We start from the raw sequence: 25,555 nt of genomic DNA, 5'->3' as shown, positions 1-25,555 counted from the left end.
GTTACCACGAGCCTCAAACTTGGAGAGGGCCCTAGTTACCAATATCTGGTTGATCACAGCTCTTGCTTCACTGTAGTGATCTCGGGTGATGCAGCATCTGGCTGATCACAGCTCTTGCTTCACTGTAGTGATCTCGGGTGACGCAGCATCTGGTTGATCACAGCTCTTGCTTCACTGTAGTTATCTCAGGTGACGCAGCATCTGGCTGATCACAGCTCTTGCTTCACTGTGGTGATCTCGGGTGATGCAGCATCTGGCTAATCACAGCTCTTGCTTCACTGTGGTGATCTCGGGTGATGCAGCATCTGGCTGATCACAGCTCTTGCTTCACTGTAGTGATCTCGGGTGATGCAGCATCTGGCTGATCACAGCTCTTGCTTCACTGTAGTGATCTCGGGTGATGCAGCATCTGGCTGATCACAGCTCTTGCTTCACTGTAGTGATCTCGGGTGATGCACCTTAAAACGTTTCATTCCTTCTTGAAATATAGACTTGAGATTTTAATGTTGGTGAATGAATGCTCCTTGCAACTGTGTCCCGTAGCTCGGTTGGTAGTGCACTCACCTCACACACTGAGTGTCCGTGGTTCGATCCCCGGTACGGGTGTAAACATTGGGCGTGTTTCCTTACACCTGCTGTCCTTATTCACCTAGCAGTAAGTAGGTACCTGGGTGTTAGTCGACTGGTGTGGGTTATATCATCCTGGGGGACGGGGGTAAATTATACCTTAGATACTGCTGGGCTTTGGTATAAGCTGAGGTAGGATAACAGCTCTTGGTATGTAAAATTGATTTGTGTAAAAACAAAAAGAATTACTAAAAGCTATGAATTCCGTGTGTATAAACAAAATACTGTCGCGCAGAGTTGCCAGCGACAAGGAAGGAAATATAAATTCTCCCATTTCTGATTGATTTAATAAAACGAACAAGAAACATGTGCAAAAATGGAAACTAATTATGCTGTTGTGAAAAAACAGGAGATAGCACCAGCCACATGTCTTCTGTTGGTGACTTTCTGTTGTATATTTTATACTGTTGTTTGTTAGGATAATTACTGTTGTTGTTGTGCAATCTTGATCTTGCCGTCTCTGGAGTTATTAATGTCGTTAACTCTGCTGTTGTTGCTATTTGTCTTACCAATAATAGCAGCATATTGTTAAAAACTACAGCGTGAGTGTTGCTGTGTGTGCAGCTGCTTCTGGTATTGTTTACACAGCTGTAATTTCAGATGTACGATATTCTTGGTATTGCTGTTGTCCTTGTACCATCTGTTATGAGGCCTCTGTCTCCTAAGAATGACTGCAGGTGTATGTTTACTCTTCTTGCAGCTGCTGCAGCTGCATGGCTTATTACTGATGCAGCTGCTGCACGGTTTATTGATAATACAGCTGATACATAGCTAATACATCTGTAGCTGCTGACTGGCCTGTTGCTCCTGTAGCTGTTAAATGGCCTGTTGTTACTGCAGCTGTTGATTGGCTTGTTACTACTGCAGTCTTTGCATAATTTGTTGCGGCTGCAGCTGTTGTTGATTCTGCTGCTGTTGGAGAAGATGTCCGTTTGTGTAATGATCTTGTTGAAGCGATATTGAGTGAGGCTGGGAGGAAGGGAGATGAAGATGTCTTCTCGCTTCAAGGATAAGTCATGAATGACAGGCTTATGACAGTGCAAGTGGGGATGGGGGATACCCAAACAGCTCAGCTCAGGGATGAGGACGAAGGATAGTTAGAATGTTCTAGGTAGGAGTGAGGGATACCTATACAGTTCTAGTCATGGGTGAGCGATAGCTAGACAGTACTAGATAAGGGTGAGTGATATTTAGACAGTTTTAATCATGATTGAGGAATGTCTAGACAGTTGTAATCATGGAATAAGGGATACCAAGACAGGTGTTATCAGGAGTGAGGGATAGCTAGGCAGCTCTAGTCAAAGCGAGTCCTGGGTGTCCCTCCAGAAATCTTCGTCAGTTCTACAAGAAGTTCGTGGGCGAGTTCATACGTGGAGTTACAACACTAGGTTTGCTGAGTAGGTTGCCGGGTCTGTGACGCTGGATCACACTGCGGGTCTGTGACGCTGGATCACACTGCGGGTCTGTGACGCTGGATCACACTGCGGGTCTGTGACGCTGGATCACACTACTGGTTGATGCAGCTTGTGAAGTTGCCAAGCTGTCGACGAATGAAGGTGCATTAATATTGAACGTGTAGATAAGTGGTTCAGAGAACCGACAAGTTGATAAATTAAACACATGTTTAACACTTGGGTATCATTAATACGGAAATGTTTCGCCACACAGTAGTTTCATCAGTCCAATAGAAAGAAGAATGGTGGCGATCGGAAGGAGTTTATAGTAACTGGTCCCTCAGCTTAGAGTCGATGTGGAAATATAAACACAAATGCAGTATAATGTGATCCTTTATTGACAACGTTTCACCCACACAGTGGGCTTTTTCAAGTCACACACGGATCTACCTGGGGTTGGAAGGTACGAGAGTATTTATAGGCATGTTCAGAATGTTGAGGTCAGGTGGAGAATGCTGCATCTGATGATCTACCGGGTGGGGTTATAGAGTCTTGGGTAGCTTGGCAGGGGTATTGGACAAGTTGTGAGTAGACCTTCTGCAGTGTTCTATGTTCTTATGTGGGATAGCGATGAAGAAGTTTCTTGGCGAGTGGTTCAGCTATGTTATAGAAGCCACTGTTCTGGTTGAAATTGTTGGTTGTAGAGATGAACGATGATTCCAGGATTCTTCTGTATTGAGTGTTGTCTTCTGTGGCTATAAGTCTTGAGAAGAATCCTGGAATCATCGCTCATCTCTACAACCAACAATTTCAACCAGAACAACGGCTTCTATAACATAGCTGAACCACTCGCCAAGAAACTTCTTCATCGCTATCCCACATAAGAACATAGAACACTGCAGAAGGTCTACTCACAACTTGTCCAATACCCCTGCCAAGCTACCCAAGACTCTATAACCCCACCCGGTAGATCATCAGATGCAGCATTCTCCACCTGACCTCAACATTCTGAACATGCCTATAAATACTCTCGTACCTTCCAACCCCAGGTAGATCCGTGTGTGACTTGAAAAAGCCCACTGTGTGGGTGAAACGTTGTCAATAAAGGATCACATTATACTGCATTTGTGTTTATATTTCCATTGTGTCGGTATTTTATACCATTTATTTCCTTAGAGTCGATGTAATCAGTCTATCAATCTTGATAGAGGTCATCAACTCTAATAAGATTGATGGACTGATTACATCGACTTCGGACTGTGAAACTGATTACCTCAATCTCCTTCTAATCCTCACCACTCATCTATGTATTGAACTGATGAAGTCACTGTGTAGCGAAACGTTTGCCCAATAGGAGGCTGAAGCTTCGCCTAGATGTGTTTGGGAGTGAGTGTGAGAAAGTTGGTGCTGGTAAGGAGGAAATGCTTACCACCAGTGAGAGTAGCAACCGCTTTAAGTGGCAAGTGGTTCACAGTTTAGGAAGAAGGAAGATAAGGAGGGTTAATAAAGAAGATGTGAAGGTAGGAAATCGACTCTCTGTTCTCCAAGACGAGTGTACTTCAGTGCTTTTTGTAACAGAGATAGAAAAGTTAGACAGAGAGTGTGCCTCCCAGAAGCTGGTGTTGGTGACATAGTCAACAGGTTGGATAATATTATGTCAGGTAATGGGAACAAGCCCATTATCTGTCTTAGTGCTGGTGGAAATGATATTAGGGAGGACAGGAGACAGGAGGATAATTGTAGGATAATTGATAGGATAATTGATTCAAACGTAGATGTTAGGGAACTTCAGAAAGATTTAGACAAACTCTATTCTTGGTCAGAAAAGTGGCAGATGCAGTTCAATGTAGATAAATGCAAGGTTCTGAAGCTTGGGAGTGCCCATAACCCTAGTACTTATAAGTTAAATAATGTAGAACTTAGCCATACAGATTGCGAAAAGGACTTGGGGGTTATGGTGAGCAGCAACCTTAAACCAAGACAGCAATGCCTAAGCGTACGTAATAAGGCAAATAGATTATTGGGATTTATATCAAGAAGTGTAAGCAACAGAAGTCCAGAGGTCATACTGCAGCTTTATACATCATTAGTAAGGCCTCACCTAGATTATGCAGCTCAGTTCTGGTCTCCATATTACAGAATGGACATAAATTCGTTAGAAAACATTCAGCGTAGGATGACTAAATTAATACATAGCATTAGAAATCTTCCTTATGAAGAAAGATTGAAGACTCTTAAGTTACATTCACTTGTTAGACGAAGAATGAGGGGAGACCTGATCGAAGTGTATAAGTGGAAGATACATATTAATAAAGGGGATATTAACAAGGTCTTGAGGATATCTCTCCAAGAGAGAACCCGCAGTAATGGATTTAAATTAGATAAGTTTAGATTTAGAAAGGACATAGGAAAGTATTGGTTTGGAAATAGGGTAGTTGATGAGTGGAACAGTCTACCTAGTTGGGTTATTGAGGCTAGGACTTTGGGTAGTTTCAAATTTAGGTTGGATAAGTACATGAGTGGGAGGGGTTGGATTTGAGTGGGACTTGCACATCAGAGCTTATTTCTTGGGTAGCATTGAAAATTGGGTAGGGCAAATGTTTTGTTAGTGGGATGAATTGTAATGGACCTCCCTAGTATGGGCCAACAGGCCTGCTGCAGTGTTCCTCCTTTCTTATGTTCTTATGTTCTTATAAGTACAGGTAAGCTATAGAAGTAGGCAGGGCTAAGGGAGGGACCCCAGTCATATGTAGCATCTTGCCTAGAAAGGGAGTGGGCAATGAATGGATGTCTAGGGCAATTGGTATAAATTGCTGGCTAGACAGGTACTGCAAGGAACTTGCAATCCCATTCATTGATAACTGGGACAAATTCTATGGCAAACATGATATATATGCAAGGGATGGGGTTCATCTCTCTGGGGCTGGAGTGGTTGCATTAGGCAATTCGATTAAAGGGGTAATTGTTGACTTGTCTAGGAATTTAAACTGATAGATTATAGAGGTATGGGCGTTTGTGGGAAACAATCAGGCTGCAGTATTATTGTTGGAAACAGCAGATATTACCAGGATACCTCAGGGATATGTTTAAAAGACAATATTCAAAATAAAGTTTCTAATAAAGGCAAAGCAACTGATCAACAAACAAAGAGAGATAGTAGAGGAAAACGACTGACTAGTTCCCTTAAGGTTTACTATACAAATAGTAGGAGTCTAAGAAATAAGATAGATGAGCTAAGATTACTCACAAGTGCAGGTAATATAGATATTATTGCTATAACTGAGACCTGGTTCAACTTGAAGGATAGAGAAATGCCTTCTGAATGAAACATACAGGGTTATTAACTATTCCATACTGATAGGGTCAACAGGAAGGGTGGTGGAGTGGCGATGTATGTCAGAGAAAATTTAAATTGTTGTATTAGACATGATGTAAGATTAGGAACATCAGACACAGAATCTGTGTGGCTACAGTTTCTCGAGGGTCGTGACAAATTAATTATGGGTGTGATTTATAGGCCCCCAAACCTTGATAGGGAGTGCAGTTAACTGTTATGGGACGAAATTCATAAGGCGTCTAGATATGAAAATGTGATTATAATGGGAGATTTTAACTTTAGATAAATTGATTGGAACAATGTGACAGGAAATCTTGAGTCTAGTGACTTCCTTGATATGGTTCAGGATTGCTTTTTAAAACAGTTTGTGACAGAACCAACTAGAGGAAACAATCTGCTTGACTTGGTTCTTGCCAACAAAGATTCACTAATTAATAATCTTGAAGTTAATGATGAGCTTGGGAAAAGTGATCACAAATCACTTAGTTTCAATATATTATGGAATTACCCAGTAAACTGCACTCAAGTTTCTGCCCCAAACTTTCGATTGGCTGATTTCATGGGGCTGAAAAATTATCTGAGTGGGCTAAATTGGAATGACCTGACTATGGGTCAGGTAGCTGGTGTTGGTTGCCAATATGACGTTTTTCCGATTAGGGAAATTAGATCTAACAAAAATGATCCCAAATAGATGAACAATAGATTGAAACATCTCATTGGTCAAAAGAGAGGCAGATATAGGCGTATCAAAAGAGGGGATGGCCAGTTAAGAAATCAATATATTCAATTAAAGAGAGAAATAAAAAAACGAATAATAAAAGCAAAAAGGGATTATGAGGCTAAGGTCGCAAGGGATTCGAAGACTAACCCAAAAGGGTTCTTTCATGTATACAGAAGTAAGATTAGGGAGAAGATAGGTCCACTTAAGAGTAACTCTGGTCAGATAACTGACAGTAATAAGGATATGTGTGAAATTTTCAACACTTACAGCCTCTCAGTTTTTACTCAGGGAGATGCTAGCGAAATTCCAGAAATAATAAATTATGTAGAACAGGACGATAATAAACTATGCACAATTGCGGTAACTAGTGACATGGTCCTCAGACAACTAGAGAAATTCAAACTTAATAAATCCCCAGACCCTGATGAACTGTTTGCAAGGGTGTTAAAGGAATGTAAAGAGGAACTTAGCATACCTTTGGCTAATCTTCTCAACATATCACTACAAACTGGCATAGTACCTGATCAGTGGAAAATGGCAAATGTAATACCTATTTACAAGGCAGGTGACAGGTCCTTAGCTTCGAGCTATAGACCAATAAGCGTTACCTCCACAGTGGGAAAATTTATGGAATCAATAATTGCCGAGGGAATTCGTAGCCATTTTGATAGGCATAAACTGATTAATGAATCTCAACACGGTTTTACAAAGGGGCGTTCCTGTCTTACGAATTTACTAACTTTTTTTTCACTAAGGTGTTTGAGGAGGTAGATCATGGTAATGAATATGATATTGTGTATATGGACTTCAGTAAGGCTTTCGATAGAGTTCCACACCAGAGACTATTGAGGGAACTTAAGGCACACGGAACAGGAGGAGAAATTTTTCCTGGGCAGAGGTATGGTTGAAAAATAGGCAGCAGAGAGTTTGCATAAATGGGGAGAAATCAGAATGGGGGCACGTCAAAAGTGGTCTTCCTCAGGGGTCAGTGTTGGGCCCGTTGTTGTTCACAATTTATATAAACGATATAGATGAGAGAATAAATAGCGTCATAAGCACAATAGGCCGTCCAATTCATTCTGTTGAGGATGATTTGAATAGACTGATGCAGTAAAAACCATACCCCCGGCCGGGATTGAACCCGGGGGTTAACTCCCGGCCGGGGGTATGGTTTATTTGCAATCGTGTCATTACGATTTCTTGAGTCGAGTCAGACTGATGCAGTGGTCGGAGAAGTGGCAGATGCAGTTTATTATAGACAAATACAAAGTGCTAAATGTTAGACAGGACAATAACCATGACACATAAACTGAATAGTGTAGATCTTAAAACTACTGATTGCGAAGAAGATTTAGGAGTTCTGGTTAGCAGTAATCTGAAACCAAGACAACAGTGCATAAGTGTTCACAATAAAGCTAACAGAATCCTTGGCTTCATATCAAGAAGTATAAATAATTGAAGTCCTCAGGTTGTTCTTCATCTCTATATATCTTTGGTTAGGCATCATTTAGATTATGCTGCACAGTTCTGGTCACCATGTTACAGAATGGATATAAATGCTCTGGAAAACGTACAGAGGAGGATGACAAAGATGATCCCATGTATCAGAAATCTTCCATATGAGGATAGACTGAGGCCCTGAATCTGCACTCTCTCGAAAGGCGTAGAATTAGGGGTGATATGATTGAGGTGTATAAATGTAAATAGCGTGCTGAAAATTTCCAGCCAAGACAGGACTCGCAGCAATAGTTTCAAGTTGGAAAATTTCAGATTCAGGAAGGACATAGGAAAGCACTGGTTTGGTAATAGAGTTGCGGATGAGTGGAACAAACTCCTGAGTACTGTCATAGAAGCTAAGACCTTGTGTAGTTTTAAAAATATGTTGGATAAATACATTAGTGGGTATGGGTGGGTGTGAGTTGGACCTGAGTAACTTCGGCTACCAGGTCTGGTGCCGTGCTCCTTCCTTAAGTAGAACTGACCTGACTAGGTGGTCATTGTTCAAGGCCGAGGGGTGGCATGGACCTGCTTCGCATGGATCAGTAGGCCTGTTGCAGTGTTCCTTCTTTCTTATGTTCTTAAGTCAATTCATAACACTTAAATATCAAGAGTTTTCGATAGACTCGCTGGTTAAAACTAATATGGAAACGCTAAAATATTGGAAGAATACAAGACAGACTATTCCAATAGATGCAATATTGTCTTTATCTGAATAAAAATAATGAAAATTGAAAGAGGAATTGCCAAAATTAGCGTTCGACATTATTTTTAATATATGTAAATGACCTACAGAATGAAAAACTTGTCGGTTGTAGATGTTGAGAAAACTTAAGTGCAAATTAAGAAATATAATTAACTACAAAGTCTCCCCCCATAACTATAAAGACTTGTTTGTAGATGAATGACATAATGAAAATGTTTGAAAGAACAAACAATGGTGTCTAAGACAGAGGAGAGGAAAACCAAGCGATGATATCGAGCTTAGAAACAGCCAGGAAACAACCTTGGAAGTTGGTGTTGACAGCACCGTGGTGCTGTCAACACCTACTCCAAGGCTGAGGGACTGATTACCTCATCTTTTGTACATAGTTCTACTGTATTCTAATTATGCCCTAGAATCTGTATTGATAAAGCCACTGGATGGCGGTACGTCTATAATAAAGATAACTAGATGTTGCACATGTGTCATAACTTTCATCTTGTCGGAATTGTATACCTTTCTTGCACAACAAGTGGTGTACTGTTTACAGCCCTATGATGATGACAGCCCTATGACAAGGGCACGGTGAGTCTCCTTCAGGTCAAGTGGAGTATTTTTTATAGCCCTATGACGGGAGCAACCCTATGACAAGGGCGTGGTGAGCCGTCTTCATGTCAAGTAGAGTACCGCTTACAGCCCTATGGCGGGGTGCAAGGTGCACCTTTTAACTCCATTTGAGACATTCTTGGCACTCAGAGTGCAGCCCGAGTACCAGAAAGACTCAGGAGATTCTCTGGAGGTGTGCTGAACACACGAAGTCCGACAAGTTGACGAAAACAGTGTGAGGGAGCCAGCAGGGGGACAGGGACGGGACCAAGAAAGGAAGAAACTGAAGTAGTGGTAGTGGTAAGGCTGGTAGTGGAAGTAGTAGGGAGGGTAGTTACAGTGCCACTACTTTCTACTACCTCTACTTCTACTACTTACCACTACCAATACTACTTTTTCTTCCTCTCTTGTTTCCCTCCCTGTCCTCGCCTGTATATACTAGCCACCTCACTCTTTTGTGTCAGTGTGACTTAGTAAATGGTCCAAGTCGGACCGAAACGTTGTCGTAAGCTCCTCTCTCCTATGTGCAGGTTATTTATGTATTATTGCATAGTATGGAAAAGCTAATTCACGTAAATCGTTCAAAACAGATGAAGTTTATCCCATTTATCCAAATTCTAATAGGAAAGAAAAAAAAAGAGAAAAACAAGAGGGTATTACACCCAACTCACCACTCCACTCCTGGTCATGAGACAGGAGATCATGGGCAAAAACTGGTTCTCTGTGAGATTCAACTTTTGGAAAAACTTCTCAAGACCTCGAGCATGCTTGTTGCACCTGTCAAAGCCCTCCTCAGAACCTGCAACAAGTACACACACACATTATTGCCAGTAATCTGGATACTCTCAGTCCATCATAAGCATAAAAAATACAAGTATTAATTTAAATTTCTGCAAGAAACTCATGGATTAGTTTTTTAATGATGTGCTATCTTGCATGCACGAAGGTGTTATTAATTTACTAACTGTTCTCCTCAGAACTGTGAGGGCCGAAGTGCCCAGGACCACCAGTGCGAGGAACAGGTTTGGTGATGTTGTAACCCAGCTGCTGAGCACATGCTGTGATGTTGTTAAAGACTTGTTCTCTCCCGATGGTTGAATTAGCAGGTTTTGGTGGCTTATTCTGCAGCAGGCAATTCATCATGTTGTCGGCACATTTGGTCTTGTTGGCTTGAGTACACAACTGCTGAGCTGGAGATATAGTGCTGTTAGTGACGCCCTCTCTGGAGAGACTGCGAGGTGATGCGGACAAATAAGAGGTTTGAAAAGTGCAATTGTCCAAACTAAGATGAAATGCCTTTCCAAGAAATGGTTAAGAGGAAAATCAAAGCCTCTGGTTTAACCTGAAATTTATGGAGACTAAATCTAAATGCAAAACAGCATAAAGAAACACAGGGATAATGTGGAGAATTTTTCTCCAGGAGGGGGGTATCAGCCCCCTTCAGCCCCTTCAGCCCCTTTCAGCCCTGAGGGGCCCAGCCCTCTCAGAAGGGGCAAATATCTTGTTTACTGCTACAGCGAGTAATTGATCCCAGATGCAGTACCAGTATACGACCTGTGGTCAAGCGACCGCCGCTCCTTGCAGTCCAGTGTTGCAGAGTGTATTTTAATAAGAGACAGTACATCTCTTACCTTAGCAGGACTAAGGAAAATCCTGCTCCCACTTTATTATCATGGTAAAGATAGTGTACATTGTTGTCTATGCTTAAGACAGCAAGAAACAAACATTCTGCTTTGCCTCATGGAGGAAGTGGCAAGGAAGTAAAGGTACTATGTCAGCTTTTCCTTTGTGCTGGGGGCAGTAACGGCGTGGGGCGCTGTGTCGTCTTCAGATTACTTTTGACTCTACTGAGACTGACACTGACTACAGGATAACCAACAAAGAACGATCTGTGCGTTAGTGTGAACAAAGTGTCTCATAAAACACAATAAACACTTAAGAGAAGTGTGATCAGCTTCTTTAGTGATAAGATTGTGGACAATAAAGACAAATCTTGTGGAACGTAGTGTTCCAGTGTGCGTATTCCTAGACTATGGAAGATGTGGACATCCAAGGACACTTCAGCTTCTATCAAGTCACCGATACCTGTCGAAGGTGTGAAGAACACCATAGCTCACGCTACAAGAGCAAGGTAGGTTACGAATTTCTTGTAGTACGGACTGCGCAATTCTTAAGTCGCAAGGAGTTTGTAATCAACCTATAGTCGGCAGTTAGGTGCGGACTTTTGAGTCCACACAAGTAAGTTTGTCAGCCATCAGTGAATGAAATATGCTGACATAACACCCCTAGGGGTAAATTATTGTTTACATAATATGATCTATTCCAGCCCGTTGAGAGATGATCATGACAACAATTCAAGACCTCATCTGCAGGGGCGGCTGTGTAGACGATTTGCTGTCTTTTATCAGCTAAGTGTTCCCTATATTTAAATTTATAAAAAGCTTAACTGGTAATCTCATTTCTCAACAGATAAATAGACGCGAAGAAAACAGAAAAATACTCATGTGAGTCAAAATAAATATGCAAGATAGAAAAAGAAAATTTAAGAGGCAATTTGCAAATAACACAACAGAAAGTAAAAATTACAATTGTAACTGCTCTCTAGCCTTATAAGAACAAATACAGCGAGGGGTCCGCTTTACAGCGCTTAGCTTTACGGCTAATACAGTGGTGTTTCGGTTATACCCATTCTTCATTTATTCAAAATTCCTACAGTAAATATATTCACCGCTCACTATAAGCTAAGGATGAAAATATATGATAGTGAACATTATATCAGGCCCTTTTATATATTAGAAAGTTAAAAAAAAGGGTATGTTTCACTTTACAGCAGTTGCCGCCTTACAGCAGTAGCCTGGAACCTAACTACTGTATAAAGAGGACCCGCCTGTATTAAACGATTGATTATCGGTACTAAAGATCAGGGGAACGTTCGCAAATGACCAAGATAACAAACTATGTGAAAACTCAATGATACCAAGAAAAATGAATCAACGAAAAGAAGACGATAACAGAGTACAAGTGAGTTGAAATGCTGTCTGAGTGAAGTGAAATGCTGTGTCTGACAGCTATGCTGTGTCTGACAGCTATTCTGTGTCTGACAGCTATGTTGTGTCTGACAGCTATGCTGTGTCTGACAGCCATGTTGTGTCTGACAGCTATGCTGTGTCTGACAGCTATGTTGTGTCTGACAGCTATGCTGTGTCTGACAGCTATGTTGTGTCTGACAGCTATGTTGTGTCTGACAGCTATGTTGTGTCTGACAGCTATGCTGTGTCTGACAGCTATGCTGTGTCTGACAACTATGTTGTGTCTGACAGCTATGTTGTGTCTGACAGCTATGCTGTGTCTGACAGCTATGCTGTATCTGACAGCTATGTTGTGTCTGACAGCTATGATGTGTCTGACAGCTATATTGTGTCTGACAGCTATGTTGTGTCTGACAGCTATGCTGTGTCTGACAGCTATGTTGTGTCTGACAGCTATGCTGTGTCTGACAGCTATGTTGTGTCTGACAGCTATGCTGTGTCTGACAGCTATGCTGTGTCTGACAGCTATGCTGTGTCTTACAGCTATTCTGTGTCTGACAGCTATGTTGTGTCTGACAGCTATGTTGTGTCTGACAGCTATGTTGTGTCTGACAGCTATGCTGTGTCTGACAGCTATGTTGTGTCTGACAGCTATGCTGTGTCTGACAGCTATGTTGTGTCTGACAGCTATGCTGTGTCTGACAGCTATGCTGTGTCTGACAGTTATGTTGTGTCTGACAGCTATGTTGTGTCTGACAGCTATGCTGTGTCTGACAGCTATGTTGTGTCTGACAGCTATGCTGTGTCTGGCAGCTATATTGTGTCTGACAGCTATGTTGTGTCTGACAGCTATGCTGTGTCTGACAGCTATGTTGTGTCTGACAGCTATGTTGTGTCTGACAGCTATGCTGTGTGTGACAGCTATGCTATGTCTGACAGCTATGCTGTGTCTGACAGCTATGTTGTGTCTGACAGCTATGATGTGTCTGACAGCTATATTGTGTCTGACAGCTATGTTGTGTCTGACAGCTATGTTATGTCTGACAGCTATATTGTGTCTGACAGCTATATTGTGTCTGACAGCTATGTTGTGTCTGACAGCTATGTTATGTCTGACAGCTATGTTGTGTCTGACAGCTATGTTGTATCTGACAGCTATGTTATGTCTGACAGCTATATTGTGTCTGACAGCTATATTGTGTCTGACAGCTATGTTGTGTCTGACAGCTATGTTGTGATTGACAGCTATGTTGTGTCTGACAGCTATGTTATGTCTGACAGCTATATTGTGTCTGACAGCTATGTTGTGTCTGACAGCCATGTTATGTCTGGCAGCTATATTGTCTGGCAGCTATATTGTGTCTGCCAGCCATGTTATGTCTGGCAGCTATATTGTGTCTGGCAGCTATGTTGTGTCTGACAGCCATGTTATGTCTGGCAGCTATATTGTGTCTGGCAGCTATGTTGTGTCTGACAGCCATGTTATGTCTGGCAGCTATATTGTGTCTGACAGCTATGCTGTGTCTGACAGCCATGTCTGGCAGCTATATTGTGTCTGGCAGCTATATTGTGTCTGACAGCCATGTTATGTCTGGCAGCTATATTGTGTCTGACAGCTATGCTGTGTCTGACAGCCATGTTATGTCTGGCAGCTATATTGTCTGGCAGCTATATTGTGTCTGACAGCCATGTTATGTCTGACAGCTATGTTGTGTCTGACAGCTATGTTGTGTCTGACAGCTATGTTGAAAATGTACAAAATACCGACAGGCTGATGATTAAGACACATGTGCAACAGCTGGGTATCTTTATTGTCGAAACGTTTCGCTTACACAGTAGATTTCTTCAGTCAAATACAGAGTCAGACTTTGTATTTAACTGAGGAAGCCTACTCTATAGGCGAAACGTTTCATCAATAAAAATACCCGAGAGTTGCACATGGATACGACCAAGGCTGAGGAGCTAAGGAAAAAAAAGCCATTTTTAAACGGGTGGACCGGTAAGCCGATGGAAATCCTCGGTCAGATGACCAAAGCCTCATCGGCGGGTCATCATATAACTAGAACCCGCGGCAGGAAACATTGTCCTGTTTCCTGACGAATCTTACCTGACCTAACCTGTGGATTATTGTTATTATTATAATCAGAAAGAAGCGCTAAACCACAAGGGTTATACAGCCCTAACCCGTGGAGCTGGACAATGTGATACCAAGGAAGAAGCTGAAGTTTCATTTGAACCAGAAGAGAACATCTACAGGAGAACATCTACAGGAGAACATCTGCAACAACTGCAACTGGTGCAAGTGTTGCACCGGTAATAAACAATGTACTTGGCAAATTGTATATTCTTAGACCTCATGACCGTCGTTGACGCAACAGTAAACTAAGTCAGTTTGACAAACTCACTGAACAAGGAGTAACGAAGCGTTCATTGTCTCAAGCAATACCTGAGGTACGAGCAGTGGCGGAGTTACTATCAAACTAATGAAGCTTAAGCTTCAGGGCCCCTAATCCCGGAGGGGCCTCAGAAGCCACTTTAGTTCACATTCCTTAATAATTTTGGGAGCCCCATTAGAGTCCAGGACCCCAAAAATGTAGGTTCGCCACTGGTAAGAGAGACACCATATGGCTCAGTATTAGAACCCACATCAAAGGTGTTTGAACCATATGTATCACTATTTTCAGATTCCATATAACGAAAATAATAGGACTGCGTGACGAAAGAAATAAACTAACTGAAGACTCATACAATCTGGAGGTATGGTTCAGCAAGTGACCACAGATGTCAGCACCAAACAATGCAAAGGTAATAAAAATTGGAGAGAAATAAAGAAGACCAGACACAGAGCACAGTTTGGCGATGCATTTCAACCACAAGACAATGGCAGTGTACACAGAAGACTGGCAAACCTCAGAACTGTCTTCACAGGGACCTCTCATAATACCGTACACACGTATGTCCTTACCAGCATGGAACAATAGACACAAATGCAATATAATGTGATCCTTTGTTGACAACGTTTCGCCCACACAGTGAGCTTTATCAAGTCACAAAAAGATCCATCGTCTGGGTATTTTATACCATTCATCTCCACCACCCTGGAACTTACACCTGGTGAGGAATAACCAGAACTTGTGGACGTTGGTAAATTGTATCTTGGCTGGCATCGGCGCTGAGGGCAATACTTAGGGCAGCGCTGGAAACAAAGATCTAAAGCAACTGAATCAACAACCTGCTAACTATCTAACACAACCTGCTATCTAACACAACCTGCTAACTATCTAATACAACCTGCTATCTAACACAACCTGCTAATTATCTAACACAACCTGCTAACTATCTAACACAACCTGCTAACTATCTAACACAACCTGCTAACTATCTAACACAACCTGCTAACTACCTAACACAACCTGCTGTCTAACACAACCTGCTAACTATCTAACACAACCTGCTAACTATCTAACACAACCTGCTAACTACCTAACACAACCTGCTGTCTAACACAACCTGCTAACTATCTAACACAACCTGCTAACTATCTAACACAACCTGCTAACTATCTAACACAACCTGCTGTCTAACACAACCTGCTAACTATCTAACACAACCTGCTAACTATCTAACACATATCTAACAGTTTAGCTTCAAAATGGAGAGATAAACTGTGTTAAAATAACAGTCCTCCATGACAGAATAACAGAAACAAATAAAAGCAAATATTATTGAATATATACACACACCAGAGGTGTGTGTATATATTCAATAATATTGTTGATAAAACAGGAATTTAAAGACACGTAAAAAAGTCTTTTCTGGAAAAAATGCAGATTGTCAGGTTGGATGGAAGGAGGTGAATGGAAGACATGAAAACACAAAATAATAAACCTGTGTGGATAAAACAATGAGAGAAGAGTTAGAGCAGGAATGAGAGTGTAGACGAGAGAGCAAGAATTTAAGTGAGAAAGAAACGAAGCCAAAAGAGCAATTGCAGATTGTTTATGAGTGAAGCACTGCTTGGTGGTAGTGAAGCACTGTTTGGTGGTAGTGAAGCACTGCTTGGTGGTAGTGAAGCACTGCTTGGTGGTAGTGAAGCACTGCTTGGTGGTAGTGAAGCACTGCTTGGTGGTAGTGAAGCACTGCTTGGTGGTAGTGAAGCACTGCTTGGTGGTAGTGAAGCACTGCTTGGTGGCAGTGAAGCACTGCTTGGTGGTAGTGAAGCACTGCTTGGTGGTAGTGAAGCACTGCTTGGTGGCAGTGAAGCACTGCTTGGTGGTAGTGAAGCACTGCTTGGTGGTAGTGAAGCACTGCTTGGTGGTAGTGAAGCACTGCTTGGTGGTAGTGAAGCACTGTTTGGTGGTAGTGAAGCACTGCTTGGTGGCAGTGAAGCACTGCTTGGTGGTAGTGAAGCACTGTTTGGTGGTAGTGAAGCACTGCTTGGTGGTAGTGAAGCACTGTTTGGTGGCAGTGAAGCACTGCTTGGTGGTAGTGAAGCACTGCTTGGTGGTAGTGAAGCACTGCTTGGTGGTAGTGAAGCACTGTTTGGTGGTAGTGAAGCACTGCTTGGTGGTAGTGAAGCACTGCTTGGTGGTAGTGAAGCACTGCTTGGTGGTAGTGAAGCACTGCTTGGTGGTAGTGAAGCACTGTTTGGTGGTAGTGAAGCACTGTTTGGTGGTAGTGAAGCACTGCTTGGTGGTAGTGAAGCACTGTTGGTGGCAGTGAAGCACTGCTTGGTGGTAGTGAAGCACTGTTTGGTGGTAGTGAAGCACTGCTTGGTGGTAGTGAAGCACTGCTTGGTGGCAGTGAAGCACTGTTTGGTGGTAGTGAAGCACTGCTTGGTGGTAGTGAAGCACTGCTTGATGGTAGTGAAGCACTGCTTGATGGCAGTGAAGCACTGCCTGGTGGTAGTGAAGCACTGTTTGGTGGTAGTGAAGCACTGTTTGGTGGCAGTGAAGCACTGCTTGGTGGTAGTGAAGCACTGCTTGGTGGCAGTGAAGCACAGCTTGATGGCACTGAAGCAGTGCTTGATGGCAGTGAAGCACTGCTTGGTGGTAGTAAAGCACTGCTTGGTGGCAGTGAAGCACTGCCTGGTGGCAGTGAAGCACTGCTTGGTGGTAGTGAAGCACTGCTTGGTGGTAGTGAAGCACTGTTTGGTGGCAGTGAAGCACTGCTTGGTGGCAGTGAAGCACTGCTTGGTGGCAGTGAAGCACTGCTTGGCGGTAGTGAAGCACTGCTTGGTGGTAGTAAAGCACTGCTTGGTGGCAGTGAAGCACTGCTTGGTGGCAGTGAAGCACTGCTTGGCGGTAGTGAAGCACTGCTTGGTGGTAGTGAAGCACTGCTTGGTGGTAGTGAAGCACTGCTTGGTGGTAGTGAAGCATTTCTTGGTCGCAGTGAAGCACTGCTTGGTGGTAGTGAAGCACTGCTTAGTGGTAGTGAAGCACTGTTTGGTGGCAGTGAAGCACTGCATGGTGGCAGTGAAGCACTGCTTGATGGCAGTGAAGCACTGCTTGATGGCAGTGAAGCACTGCTTGATGGCAGTGAAGCACTGCTTGATGGCAGTGGAGCATTGCTTGGTGGTAGTGAAGCACTGTTTCGTGGCAGTGAAGCACTGCTTGATGGCAGTGAAGCACTGCTTGATGGCAGTGAAGCACTGCTTGGTGGCAGTGAAGCACTGTTTGGTGGCAGTGAAGCACTGCTTGATGGCATAGAAGCACTGCTTGGTGGCAGTGAAGCACTGCTTGGTGGTAGTGAAGCACTGCTTGATGGTAGTGAAGCACTGCTTGGTGGTAGTGAAGCACTGCTAGGTGGTAGTGAAGCACTGCTTGGTGGTAGTGAAACACTGCTTGGTGGCAGTGAAGCATTGCTTGGAGGTAGTGAAGCACTGCTTGGTGGTAGTGAAGCACTGCTTGGTGGCAGTGAAGCACTGCTTGGTGGCAGTGAAGCACTGCCTGGTGGTAGTGAAGCACTGCTTGGTGGTAGTGAAGCACTGCTTGGTGGTAGTGAAGCACTGCTTGGTGGTAGTGAAGCACTGCTTGGTGGTAGTGAAGCACTGCTTGGTGATAGTGAAGCACTGTTTGGTGGCAGTGAAGCACTGCTTGGTGGTATTGAAGCATTGATTGGTCGCAGTGAAGCACTGCTTGGTGGTAGTGAAGCACTGTTTGGTGGTAGTGAAGCACTGTTTGGCGGCAGTGAAGCACTGCTTGGTGGCAGTGAAGCACTGCTTGATGGCAGTGAAGCACTGCTTGATGGCAGTGAAGCACTGCTTGATGGTAGTGAAGCACTGCTTGATGGCAGTGAAGCACTGCTTGATGGCAGTGAAGCACTGCTTGGTGGTAGTGAAGCACTGCTTGATGGCAGTGAAGCACTGCTTGGTGGCAGTGAAGCGCTGCTTGGTGGCAGTGAAGCACTGTTTGGTGGCAGTGAAGCACTGCTTGGTGGTAGTGAAGCACTGCTTGGTGGTAGTAAAGCACTGCTTGGTGGTAGTGAAGCACTGCTTGGTGGCAGTGAAGCATTGCTTGGTGGTAGTGAAGCACTGCTTGGAGGTAGTGAAGCACTGCTTGTTGGCAGTGAAGCACTGCTTGGTGGCATTGAAGCACTGCTTGGTGGTAGTGAAGCACTGCTTGGTGGCAGTGAAGCACTGCTTGGTGGCATTGAAGCACTGCTTGGTGGTAGTGAAGCACTGCTTGGTGGCAGTGAAGCACTGCTTGGTGGTAGTGAAGCACTGCTTGGTGGTAGTGAAGCACTGCTTGGTGGTAGTGAAGCACTGCTTGGTGGTAGTGAAGCACTGCTTGGTGGTAGTGAAGCACTGCTTGGAGGTAGTGAAGCACTGCTTGGTGGTAGTGAAGCACTGCTTGGTGGTAGTGAAGCACTGCTTGGTGGTAGTGAAGCACTGCTTGGTGGTAGCGAAGCACTGCTTGGTGGTAGTGAAGCACTGCTTGGTGGCAGTGAAGCACTGCTTGGTGGTAGTGAAGCACTGTTTGGTGGTAGTGAAGCACTGCTTGGTGGTAGTGAAGCACTGCTTGGAGGTAGTGAAGCACTGTTTGGTGGTAGTGAAGCACTGCTTGGTGGTAGTGAAGCACTGCTTGGCGGTAGTGAAGCACTGCTTGGTGGTAGTGAAGCACTGCTTGGTGATAGTGAAGCACTGCTTGGTGGTAGTGAAGCACTGCTTGGTGGTAGTGAAGCACTGCTTTATGGTAGTGAAGCACTGCTTGGTGGTAGTGAAGCACTGCTTGGTCGTAGTGAAGCTCTGCTTGGTGGCAGTGAAGCACTGCTTGGTGGTAGTGAAGCACTGCTTGGTGGTAGTGAAGCACTGCTTGGAGGTAGTGAAGCACTGTTTGGTGGTAGTGAAGCACTGCTTGGTGGTAGTGAAGCACTGCTTGGTGGCAGTGAAGCACTGCTTGGTGGCAGTGAAGCACTGCTTGGTGGTAGTGAAGCACTGCTTGGTGGTAGTGAAGCACTGCTTGGTGGCAGTGAAGCACTGCTTGGTGGTAGTGAAGCACTGCTTGGTGGTAGTGAAGCACTGCTTGGAGGTAGTGAAGCACTGTTTGGTGGTAGTGAAGCACTGCTTGGAGGTAGTGAAGCACTGCTTGGTGGTAGTGAAGCACTGCTTGGTGGTAGTGAAGCACTGCTTGGTGGTAGTGAAGCACTGCTTGGTGGCAGTGAAACTACTTGACAGTAGTCAAGAGGAGGCAGTAGGTGTCACTGGGAGGCAGTAGGTGTCACTGGGAGGCAGTGGCTGTCACTGGGAGTCAAGAGGAGGCAGTGGCTGTCACTGAGAGGCACTGGGAGTCAAGAGGAGGCAGTGGCTGTCACTGAGAGGCACTGGGAGTCAAGAGGAGGCTGTGGCTGACACTGGGTGTCAAGAGGAGGCAGTGGCTGTCACTGAGAGGCACTGGGAGTCAAGAGGAGGCAGTGGCTGTCACTGAGAGGCACTGGGAGTCAAGAGGAGGCAGTGGCTGTCACTGAGAGGCACTGGGAGTCAAGAGGAGGCAGTGGCTGGCACTGGGAGTCAAGAGGAGGCAGTGGCTGTCACTGAGAGGCACTGGGAGTCAAGAGGAGGCAGTGGCTGTCACTGAGAGGCACTGGAAGTCAAGAGGAGGCTGTGGCTGACACTGGGTGTCAAGAGGAGGCAGTGGCTGTCACTGAGAGGCACTGGGAGTCAAGAGGAGGCAGTGGCTGTCACTGAGAGGCACTGGGAGTCAAGAGGAGGCAGTGGCTGTCACTGGGAGTCAAGAGGAGGCAGTGGCTGTCACTGGGAGTCAAGAGGAGGCAGTGGCTGTCACTGAGAGGCACTGGGAGTCAAGAGGAGGCAGTGGGCGCTGTTACAAGGGGCAACTATATTTGAAATATGGAAGGAAGGATTGGCCTAGAAATAGAAAATGTCGAACTTAAGTTTAAGGAATCATACAGGAGCCAAAAAAACACAGGAAGGACTTATAGCCATGAATGGAATTGAAAAGAAAACATAAAATATTTAATTTCCTAGGCCAAATCAAGAACAAAAACCACATCCAGTATTTGGCCTCTGCTTAAACTTGAAAATGAGTGAGATAATGACGTCCCAATATGACTCAGTGTTTAGCGAGCCGTTACTCAATCTAAGGGTCGACAATCTAAATGATTTTTTTAAGACCGAAACTATATTCGGTTAATTCAAGAATTTCTGATACAATCCTATCACCACAGGACTTTGGAAAAACAATAAATAACATGGACATACACTCTGGCCCAGACTCATGGAACTCTGTGTTCATCAAGAACTGCAAGAAACCCGTCACGTGCATTAACTATTCTATGGAGAAAGAGCATGGACACAGGGGTCATCCCACAGTCACTAAAACAACAGACACAGCCACACTCCACAAAGGTGGCAGTAAAGCAATTGTAAAGAATAACAGACCGATAATACTCACGTCCCACATCATAGAAATCTTTGAAAGGGTTCTAAGAAGCAAGATTCGTACTTATCAGTTGCACAACCCAAGGCAGCATGGGTTTAGAGCAGGTCACTCTTGCCTCTCACAGCTACTGAATCACTATGACACGGTTTTTGATGCACTGGAGGACAATCAAAATGTAGATGTAGTATAGACAGACTTCGCGAAAGCCTTCAGCAAGTACGATCATGGTGTAATCGCAAACAAAATCCGTGATAAAGGAATAACAGGAAAATTTAGTAGATAGATCTATAACTTCTTAAGAAACCGAACACAGAGTAAAGTCAGAGGCGGCTACACTAACAAGCTCTGTTCCACAAAGTACAGTACTCGCCCCCATCCTTTTCCTCATCCTAATGATTGACATGGACAGAAATATAAGCCACATCAACGTGTCCTCCTTTGCTGACGATAGAAGAATTTGCATGGCAGTGCCATCCATCGAGGACACCGCAAATCCCTAAGCGGACATAACTAAGTCTTTAAATAGGCATCAGAAAACAATATGAAGTTCAGTGTAGACAAATTTCAAATACTTGACTCACGAAATCGTAATGACACGATTGCAAATAAACCATTCCACGGGCGGGGATAGAACTCGCGATCAGAGTCTCAAAACTCCAGACCGTCGCGTTAGCCACTGGACCAGCTAGCCACAATAAGATTCATCCAACTAGGTATATTTCTACACCATAGGAAGGTTAGCATAGGCACCACTGTGACCACAAATGCAAGTTTTTACAGACGAATCTTCAGCTAGCCACGCTAACATGACTCACGAAATCGTAATGACACGATTGCGAACGGTCTGGAGTTTTGAGACTCTCTGATCGCGGGTTCTATCCCCGTCCATTGTATGGTTTGGTTTTTCAAATGTTTCGCTATGGAAAAATCGAGGAAATAAAAACTATATCGGAGAATAAAACAAATTCCAACCACACAATAGAGCGAAAAGCTAATATGAAGGACCTGGGAGTGATAATGTCAAAGAATCTCAAAGATCACAACAATGTATCTACCACATCAGCTAGAAAAATGATAGGATGGATAATGAGAACATTCAAAACTAGGGATGCCAATCCAATGATGATTCTCTTCAAATCACTTGTTCTCTCTCTAGGATGAAATATTGCTGTATATTAACAGCCTCTTTCAAGGCTGGCGAAATTGCAAATCTGGAGAATATACAGAGAACTTTTACTACACGTATAGGTATCATAAAGCACTTAAATTACTATGAACGGTTGAAGACCCCTGATCTATACTCCTTGAAATGCAGGCGAGAAAGATATATGATAATATACACTTGGAAAATCCTAGAGGGACATGTCCCAAATCTGCACACGGAAATCACTCCCTACGAAAGTAAGAGACTTGGCAGGCAGTACAACATCCCACCAATGAAAAGCAGGGGCGCCACGAGTACGCTAAGAGACAACACAATAAGTGTCAGTGGCCCAAGACTGTTCAACTGCCTCTCAACATACATAAGGGGAATTACCAATAGACCCTGGCTGTCTTCAAGAGGGAGTTGGACAGACACCTTAAGTTACGGTACCTGACCAGACGGGCTGTGGTCCGTACATCAGTCTGCCTGCTGCCGGCTGTAACAGCCTGGTTGATCAGGCCCTGATGCACCGCAAGGCACGGTCATGGACCGGGCCGCGGGGGCGTTGACCCCCGGAATACCCTCCAGGTATCCATGTATATATAAAACAAAATCATACAAAAAAATTCTGGAATATGTCTGTAAATATAAAAAAAACATTTTGTTTCAAAATAAAATAAATGTAAAGAGATATAGAAATGTAATAATTAATGGAAGCAGATGGAAAATAATGAAAAAGAAATGACACATTTGAAACCACCATAGAAAACGGGATCGGGAAAATTAGCGTAGTTTCAAAGAAACCGAAAATTACTGCAAGGAGAGATGAGAGTAAACAAGAAAAATAAGAAAGGGGGAACACTGCAGCAGGCCTACTGGCCCGTACTAGGCAGGTTCTTCTTAAACCCAAGTGATACAGTAAAAACTAAAAGAAAAAATACGAATATTTAGTGAAGACAGGATACCAGTGACACAGCTGTGGTCCTCCAGATACGACGGTAATTATAGCTTACTGAAGTTGATCATAATATTGGTGCCTCCTGGAGCCGTACATGGACGGTGTCGTCCAGCGCCTTCCCTCCTGGGTATGGCGAAGACGGCAGCCACCACCAACACTGTCACCAACACGTTCGTCAACACATGCATGGTAGTGGTCACCAACACACCACGGCTGAGGGAGAGAAATTACTGTTGTGAGACACACACACACACACACACACACACACACACACACACACACACACACACACACACACACACACTCGACCCCTGCAACCTCAACTAGGTGAGTACACACACACAATGATCTTCGTGAGACAAACTCAGGGGACTGAACTTCAAGGGAACTGAAAGTTCTACTACACCCGGGGGGGGGGGACACAACTAACTAGATCCAGGGGACAACTAGATCCAAGGGACTGAAATATATCCAGGGGACTGAAACATATCCAGGGGACCGAAAAACATCCAGGGGACTGAAACATATTCAGGAAACTGAAATATATCTAGGGGACTGAAATATATTTAGGGGACTGAAATATATCTAGGGGACTGAAATATATCTAGGGGACTGAAACATAGCGAGGGGACTAAAATATATCCAGGGGACTGAATTAAATGTAGGGAAGTGAGGGGGGCTTCACCTGGATGGAGAAGGTTCACCTGGATTTTCTAGTTGAAAGCCCAGCAATTAGTAATTATGGCAGAATTTCCTACAGAAAGTTAGGTAAATGGTCACAGATGCACCTAATGTGGAATTTGTGGCGACGTTTCGCTCTCCAGGAGCCGTAACGCCTTAAAGCTCCTGGAGAGCGAAACGTTTCCTCTAATAAATGTCCTGAACTGTACGTAAGTCTCATTTCCCAGAGAAACAAGCTATGTTAACTTCTGGAAACTAGTTTAGCTGCAACAGCTCTCAGTGTTCCATAGCACAACGATAGCTTAGTTACCTGAGAAGATGAGAGAGAGAGAGAGAGAGAGAGAGAGAGGGGGGGATGTAGTTACATTGGCATTGCCAACTGACTTACCTGTGGAATTGCGAGTCAGAGAGAGAGGGAGGTACTCAGGTGAGAACTGCCTACAGTGGACGTGTGGTTGATTTATGGTTGGTAAGGTCTATATATACACACTCCCTGGCAGGCAAGAGTTTCCACATTCTATTGTGAATATATTTCCGGATGGTATATTGTCACCCTCGTCCATCATAATGAGAAACAGTGACAATTCGCATGGCTTGTCTACTTCCTGATTTGACGGCAGATTAGCCCAGTTTTGCTACTGCTTGATGCATGGTGATGTTCGTATTTCGTGGGTGGTGCTTGCAAAAGTGGAGGTGATCTCATTTTGTGGTGACGCTGGTGTTTTTTTGATGGTGCTCGAAATTTGCAGATTTTGTGGTGGTGCTGGAATTCTACGATGCTGCACTTATTGTGTGGTGGTTCCCATATTTTGTCGGGGTGATCGCATTTTATGATGGTGATCGTATTTTGTGGTGGTGCTCGTGTTTTATGGACAAGAGACTAACAATCTGTGTATTCATGTGAGAAATTTTAACCATCCAGTTGATTTTGAAAATGACGAGAAGGATTTCTTAAGCAAGTGAAATATAATCAAATCAAGCTTCATAAAAAAATGAATATAAGTTCAGGGTTGTGTAAATTAGATTAATTTGTAATAAACAAAATTAGTGAGGGTTTTAAACTATGTTTAACATGTCACTCATAAAAATTTGCTTTGACAAGTGACCTGTCTAAATATTCATTACTCTCCCACTCACATGCGAGGTCATATGTGAGGTCATATGTGAGGTCACGTTTCGTTATACGTGGATAAGGGCGTTATGTGTTTTCGCCCACCATGAGGCATGGGTTCGAGTCCTTGGCTAGTGCAGTGTTGTTATTGATTAATACCACTCGTTCGTGGTCACAATAATATATATATATATATATATATATATATATATATATATATATATATATATATATATATATATATATATATATATATATATATATATATATATATATATATATATATATATATATATATATATATATATATATATATATATATATATATATATATATATAGAGAGAGAGAGAGAGAGAGAGAGAGAACAAAAATAGTGAAATAATAGTGAAATTCCCTACTTTTCCCAATGGTTGTTCTGCATATTGTGATATCACCTGTTTACTGTGATCTTATTGCATGTACAGGTGACAGTAGAGTCACAGCAGCGTTGAACTAGCTCCTTGCATCATGACCACCTAATGTCAACATTCAAGATAGTTGGAAACATGACGTAGTCAGTAGCATCGCGTTAACCCTGAAGTCACTGATTTTTGCTTCGTTTTTTAATACGATTTTGAATATAATGGTTCATTTGTATTTTGATCAGAAAAACATTTTGATCACAATTGGTATTTTTATCAAAAAAATTTTAATCACGATAGTTCATGTGTATTTTTAATACAATGGATTCATCTCCTATAATTTTTTTCGTGGTATATGGCTGACTCTTTACTGTCGAATATTTTCTTTATAAAGTTAGTCCTCACTTAACGTCGTTTCGCTATAACATTGATGAAAAAAAAAATC

General features: G+C 43.3%; 2 protein-coding genes across 2 annotated transcripts in view; one reads left to right on the top strand and one right to left on the bottom strand.

The window, feature by feature from the left end:
* The window catches only part of LOC128699890 (low-density lipoprotein receptor-related protein 4), an 846,819-nt gene that overhangs the window by 650,285 nt on the left and 170,979 nt on the right, over positions 1-25,555 (top strand). The gene's annotated exons all lie outside the window — the stretch shown is intronic.
* Positions 1,938-24,102, bottom strand: LOC138852978 (uncharacterized). Its single transcript, XM_070086872.1, has 5 exons — positions 23,986-24,102; positions 22,972-23,129; positions 9,851-10,075; positions 9,557-9,684; positions 1,938-2,167 (listed from the first exon to the last, which is right to left on the bottom strand). The coding sequence occupies exons 2-5, from the start codon at positions 23,102-23,104 to the stop codon at positions 2,135-2,137; spliced, it is 519 nt and encodes a 172-aa protein (XP_069942973.1). The 5' UTR covers positions 23,105-23,129; positions 23,986-24,102; the 3' UTR covers positions 1,938-2,134.

The sequence above is a fragment of the Cherax quadricarinatus genome, chromosome 20 (genome assembly GCF_038502225.1).
Source record: "Cherax quadricarinatus isolate ZL_2023a chromosome 20, ASM3850222v1, whole genome shotgun sequence".
NCBI lineage: Eukaryota > Metazoa > Arthropoda > Malacostraca > Decapoda > Parastacidae > Cherax > Cherax quadricarinatus.
The sequence above is the reverse complement of the archived record's forward strand: the minus strand, read 5'-3'. Positions and strand labels throughout refer to the sequence as shown.